Raw genomic sequence first — 6396 nt, forward strand, 5'->3', positions numbered from 1 at the left:
AGTGCCCTCCCATCTCATCATCCTGCAACCACAAGGAGCTTTTTTAGGGCCGGCGTCATGGCAGAGGCCAGAGGAAGTGTGGGAGGCCAGTTCCTGGTGACACCTCCAGGCACAGCAGCGCTGCCCAGTGGTGCCATTGGCTGCCCCCGCCCGGGGCTGGCACTGACCAGCAGTTAAATGCCTGCCCGGGCACCCTGGGACACAAAGCCTGGACCATTCCAACACAGACAGCCAGCTCATCCCTTCCCCGGCACCATAGGAGACAGAGGCTTGCATCACACCTTGAGGTAAAGGTCTTGGTTTCTTTGGGTTGATCTGGCATTGCCTGGAGGGAAAACGACAACGTTTGGAAAAAGGAGTTGAAGATTTCCTCACAAGTTTTGGTTGAAAGCAGGAGGCTTATCATCTGGGATGTAGGTGTTGCTTTGTCAGGGAAGAAATCAGAAGTGTGCTCATTCCAGCATGTTTTGGGTGCAGGGTGATGTTCAGTGTGGTTAGTGTATCCCATAGGGAAGAGGTGCTGGGCTGGGCTTAAAGAAAATTCTTGGAAAATGAGAGCAGAGCTGGAGGAAAGCCCCCACTGCTTTATCTGCCTGCCAGGCAGCAGTGCTGCTGGGGTGCCCACCCAGAGGGCTCTGGAGATGCAGCTCTCTGTGGCGTTATCTCATTGGGATGCTCCACTTTGGAATGCTAGGAGATTTTATGAGGCTGTGGGGACCACTCCAGGTGGGAGGGGCAGCTCTGCAGCCCATGGTCTCACAGTGCTGCCCATCTGAGGTGCAGGCTCCTGTCACAACCACTGAGCTCAGCTGAGTGGTGACATTACTTTGGGAACAGGAAATTCAGGAGAGCTTTCCTACTCCTTAATGATGCTCAGACAAAAAGTCTGCCGGTACATGGCTGGGTATTTCAAATCCCAAACTAAAGGGAGGTTTCTGCACAGGAGGTGCCAGGAGGTGGCACAAGGACAAATCCCTGGCTTATTTGATGACGCGCCAGGCTGAGCATTGTGATTTGGGAGGGCTTTGTGGGACAAAGTTCCAGCCAGAGGCACATGCAAAGGCTTTGCTCTAGCCTGCAAATATTTAATTCCTTGTTGCAGCCACAGGGACCATGACTGACATGAGGACTGCATTCCTGGTGCTGCTTCTATGGGCTGTGGCCTGTGCTCACCCTGTAAGTACCCCCTGGACTGACACTCCCACCCCAAACCCCTTGGTTTTGCCCAGCCAAGGCACACTGATCACTGATCAAATGTCTCCTGGATGCGTTTAGGTGCCTGGCCATGAACCCCCCCACCCCAGCGCCCTGCAGGAGGTAAGCCACAGGTGCCGCTGTGCCACAGGGAGCAGCCCCTCAGGGAGCAAGTCTGGGATGGGGAGCCAGCTCTGGACAGGCATCCTTGGACCAGGAGCCAGGGAGGGATCTGCTGCTTCTATGGGTCTTTGAGCTTTGTCTGTCTGCTCAGTCTTTTCAAGCTGGGTTGGTTTCACCCTGTTTTGCCTTGCCTCCCTGGAAAAGTTCCCAGTTCACCTGACACCTTTTGCTGTGCTAGCCCTGAGATAGCTCAGCTTGGGCTTTTCTGGGCTGCCCTTTTGTTGGTGGCTACCATTTTATTTTGTAACTGCAGAAATAACTAAAGGGCTGAGGTGCAAGTATTAGAAAAGACTTGAGCTCTTGCATGGCTTGGGAGTGAGGTCCTGCAGCAGCAGCAGTAAAAGTACTGTGGTTGGTGTTTAATAAACCAAAAGCACCATGTAATGTTTTGCCTCCAGGATACCGCAAATGAAGATTACATTGACAAGTTGGGCAACCACCTGGATGGTGGGGATGGCAGACATCATCCTGCCAGTCCAGAGACAGGGGAAAATGCACTTGCCAGGGACCTGGCAGGTGGGAATGCCGTGGATGAGGAGCTGGGTGAGCTCAGTGGCCAAGATGTGGGAGACCAAGTTGGGCAGGCTCAGCATGTGAACCAGGTGGACCATGAAGACATGAGCGCTCGCAATGGGAATGACCTTGGTTTCCTGGTGAGTGAGTGGAGAGGAATGTTTTGTTCTGCTAGGAAAGCTCCCTTGGCCCCAAATCTGGCATTGGTCAAGGCTGTGCTTGGCTTTGCATTCATCTGTTTGTCACCTCCATAGGAGGTGGATGCCCGTGACACTGATGATGCTGACAATGGAGACCACTACGGCACCAGAGCCAACGCGTTTCCCTCCCATGGTGGCGGGTTCCTGGATGAGGAGGATGACAGTGGGGACGACACCTTCGATGCCAATGGGGAAGAAGAGAGGGGTGAAGGCCCTACCTACGGGGCTGGTGCTGATGGGGCTGGGGAACACAAGCCTGATGCTGGCCGTGGGGATGATGGGGCTGGAGTGGGGCACAGCAGCAGCAGCAGCAGCAGCAGTGAGAGCATTGGGGCAGACCACCGACGCTACAGGAACTATGGCTTTGGGCACACCTACAGGCACAGAGGGGCCAGCAGCAGCAGCCAGGAGGAGAGCTATGACTTCCAGGACGAAGCCATGCAGGGGGATGATCCCTCTGTCTTTGACGGCCTAGGCAGCAGCTACAGGATGCGCCACACTGGCCCCCATGCTCTGGGGAACAGTGGGGAGAGTGCCCAGGGGGCTGGCTCCCACCGCTGGGAGGAGGGTGACAGCAGGTCCCCTGAGGTGGAGGATGGTGACTCTGGAGAAGACAGCCCATCTGTGGAGAACAGTCAGTCAGAAGAGCCTGTTGACAGTCAGTCAGAGGAAAAAAGCTCCAGCCACTCCAGGGAGGATGGGGATGGGGATGGGGATGGGGAGGACAGCCCCTCCAGGGAAGATGAGGACAGTGAGTCCAGGGAGGCCACTGATGAGCAGTCAGATGAAGAGCCAGGGGAGACCCCAGAGGTGGTGAGAACCTTGAATGAGCACAGCAACAGTCAAACCTGGGAAGGTCAGGAGGACTGGGATTCTGCTGAGGACAGGAGTGTGCTGTCCACACCTGACAGTGAGTCCAGGGAAGAAGAGAATGAACTGAGCAAGTCCAGGGAAGATGATGATGACCGGAGCCATTCCACAGAGGAAACTGTGGAGGAGTCAGAGGAGGATGAGAATGACTCTGTGCCAAGCACATCAGCTGAGAGCCCAGAGGTGCCAGAGGATGACAGCAGCCCAGAGGACAACACAGGTGAGGACAGCAGGTCCGCAGAGAGTGACAACAGCGAGTCCCAGGAAGATGAGGATGATGCAGAGAGCCACTCCCAGGAGGATGCCACTCACGAGTCCAGCAGCCACGGGGACGACAGCTCCCTGCAGAGCCTGGAGAGTGGGGTCCACAAGCAGCAGCTGGGTGCCCTGCGCCACAGACCTGCTGCAGACTATGATGACAATGACTGCCAGGATGGGTACTGACCTGTGCCCTGGGACCTCAGCGGCATGAAGGGTGTGGGGGGAGGAGGGGTTAATTTATTTGCCATATAGCCTGGTTGACTTCTTCTCAAGAAGTGGTTAAAATGGAGTGGTTAATGCTGTGGTTAAAGTGGAGTTGGGTTTGCCAGAGTTAGGCCTGGGCATGCTACACAGGGAATGAAAGGCTTGCCAGGCAAAGGGAAAACACCGAACAACAGCAAGCAGGGGTATTTTCTGTATCAAACTGGAGAGCAGCTGAGAGCTGTGAGGGCCAGCAGGGTGATGCTGCCCACTTGCCCCAGGAGCACAGTGGTGGCTTGGCACTTCTGGGCATGCTGGGCAGGTCCCTGTGTTCACTCCTTGTGTTTACCTACCCAGACTCCAGTTGGCGCTTTCCATTAACTCTATGTCCAGCACATAAAAAGGAAAAGCTACAGCTGGTGTGCACATGTGGTGCATGGGTACAGCAGGGTGTGAAGTACCACTTCAGGATGGGATGTATGTAATATTTTTATTATTTTGTAAGAAATGTACAGAAAACATTATACTGTATCCTTTTTGCACTTGTATTTCAAAGCTGAAATATACCCTGTTGATTTCTTTAATCACCATTAAAACCACCAAACTCCACTGTAGTGTGGTTTGAGGTGTTGCTGGTTTTTTTCTTCTGGGTGTATCAGGGTCTGCAGTTTGGGGCTGGACCAGAAGGAGCGGGAAGCAAAGGGCAGGATATGTGTGTGGAGAGCCACAGCATGCCGGGAGGAGGGGGAAAGCAAAAGCTGAGGGTGTTCCCACTCCCTCTATTTCCAGGTGCCCCAAAGGCCACCCCTGCCCCTTTGTGAACCCGCAGTGCAGTGGAAAATCTGGCTGATGACCCCAGTGAGCTGGGCCTGAAGCTTTGCTATATTAGGGCCATCACCTCCTGCAATGTGAGCAAGGTTTGTGCTGCTCTTCCTGAGGTGCTGGAAAGATGTCCCAGGGCATGAGGACTCTTCTGGTCCACTGGCTTTGTGTGCCCATGGTGGCGCCTGCTACCAGGTTCCCTGCAGCAGAGATGCAGGTGAGCAAGGTAAAGGTGTTACCATGTGTAAAGCCTGTTTTACTCTATGTGACATTTGGTTGGTTTTTTCCTTCTATCAGCAAATAAACAACATGTTATTTAAAATCACATTATTTTAAATTCCACCCAGGCCTTTCCTCCTTGTTCACATGTGCAAGACAAGCAGTACAATGTGGGTTTTGATGATGAAGGTGAAGCCTTGGGCTGTTGTGTCACTGTGCAGTTTTACAGCATGGAGTTGTGGCTCTGCAGGGGACAGTCCCCAAGGGGCCAGGGTGAGTGGGTACATTCCCTTCAGCTGTCAAGTCTCAGGGCTGAGCATTGCAGTACCAAATTCAAGAACCAGTAAAAAAAATGAAATATTTTCCTGCTACTTTTAGCAGAACCACACTTAATTTGTAGCCTGTTTCCACCACTTGAAGGCTGGGAGCTGAACAACTAGTGGTTTTTATGGAAATTGTGTTTTAATTTTCACCCTGTGAAAACCTTTTTCTGCTTCTGTATGAGATCAGCTCTGAAACTTGTGGCTTCCCCATGCTGCTGTCTTGGGAATGAGCCTCTTTCCTGACCCTTCATCCCACTAGTCCCCACTTCACTGTGAATACCTCAGCTGTGACCTGGCCCTTATTTTTTGGACCTCTCACATCAGTTGTGTGAATAGCTGGGGATACTGTGATGGCAGTGATGCCTGTCAGGGTCATGAGCACCAAAACTCTGGAGCGCAGCTCCACCACTGGGGTGAAAGACAGCAAGCGTGGCTATCTCGTGTTTGGCTGCAGCCAAAAGGTCTGGGTCACATCCCTGTCGCTGTAGTTTACAGTTGTAGTAAGGACGTGTTTGCTGCTGTGGGGCAGGCAGGGCTGGGAGCCCTCCCGCGGCCAGCAAGCGGTGCTGCTGTCCAGGCAGCGGCGACGTTCTGGGGCCGCCTCTGTCACACGGCTGGGCCACATCCCGGGGGCCACTGGAGGTCGTGTTCACGTAGCGACAGCTGGTGGGGACGGGGATGGAGCAGTTTTTTTCGGATCCCTCCAGGAAGAGGCGTGCAGCTCTGCAGTGAGCCCAGCCTGCGAGAAGGACAGTGGAAACGATTTTGTCCACGACCCTGTGTCCATCTTCATCCTTGTGGGAGTGGTGCTGGGGTGCACAGCGGCCTGGCACAGCAGGGCAGGGGACTGCGTGTCCCTGTCCTCCTCATTTCATGCATGGAGAGAAAAACTGGATTGATTTGGGTTTAGTGTGAGCGGGAGGCACGAGTGCCTTGCAAACAGGGCTGAGGTTATCCGGCTCTGTGCTCCTGGGGACATGCTGCCACTACAGTCGTGTCCTGGCCAGCAACGCCCAAAACTTGCCTCCCGCTGGCTGGCTGCTCCCCAAAAGCCAGGGAGCCGGTGCCAGAGCTGACTGCTGCTTGCTGGTCCTGCCAGGACAGCTTCCCACGGGACCATCCCTCCTGGGCATTGCCCTTCTCTGGGAAAACCTCCTGCTTGGCCTCAGGGAGGGAGCGGCTCATGTTGGGCTCACACAGGGATTTGCCCAGAACCTGCCAAGGACTTCTGCAAGGTTTTGGGGGACACTGGTGTTATTGGACTATCCCTATCAAATGCTGTTCATCTGTGTATAAGCAGGACCACCCTGCTTGACATCTGGAAGGGCTTGATGATGGGCGGGATTTCACAGGGTGAGGTTTTGGATGGGCAGAGGGAGTGAGACCAAAAGATGCTCTTTGGGAGGATTTAAAGGCATTTTTAGGAGTTTATGTATTCGGTTTTTGTGCCATGTGTCTGTGCACTGTGAGCATTGGAGGGGGAAACTCCTGCTCTTTGCTGTTGGGCTGGCAGGATAAGCAGCTGGGAAGGTCAGCCACAGGCTATGACATCGCTGGAGATGTTCCTGCCTCCAGTTTCAGGATGATTATGTGATGAAGTTGTCAGATTC

The 6396-nt window shown here is 53.9% G+C and overlaps 1 protein-coding gene across 1 annotated transcript; it reads left to right on the forward strand.

The window, feature by feature from the left end:
* DMP1 (dentin matrix acidic phosphoprotein 1) lies at positions 1-4031 on the forward strand. Its single transcript, XM_071431415.1, has 5 exons — positions 1-287; positions 1103-1176; positions 1276-1317; positions 1776-2030; positions 2145-4031. The coding sequence occupies exons 2-5, from the start codon at positions 1114-1116 to the stop codon at positions 3402-3404; spliced, it is 1620 nt and encodes a 539-aa protein (XP_071287516.1). The 5' UTR covers positions 1-287; positions 1103-1113; the 3' UTR covers positions 3405-4031.
* Positions 4032-6396: the final 2365 nt, after the last annotated feature.

Source organism: Agelaius tricolor, unplaced genomic scaffold, assembly GCF_023055355.1.
Source record: "Agelaius tricolor isolate 1412-34295 unplaced genomic scaffold, bAgeTri1.0.p SCAF_8, whole genome shotgun sequence".
Taxonomy (NCBI): Eukaryota; Metazoa; Chordata; class Aves; order Passeriformes; family Icteridae; genus Agelaius; species Agelaius tricolor.

Coding starts and splice junctions, on each gene's coding strand:
- DMP1 (XM_071431415.1), top strand. CDS start 1,114: ATGACTGACATGAGGACTGCATTCCTGGTGCTGCTTCTATGGGCTGTG. Junction 1,318..1,775: donor ACCCCAGCGCCCTGCAGGAG/GTAAGCCACAGG, acceptor TTTTGCCTCCAG/GATACCGCAAATGAAGATTA. Junction 2,031..2,144: donor GGAATGACCTTGGTTTCCTG/GTGAGTGAGTGG, acceptor TCACCTCCATAG/GAGGTGGATGCCCGTGACAC.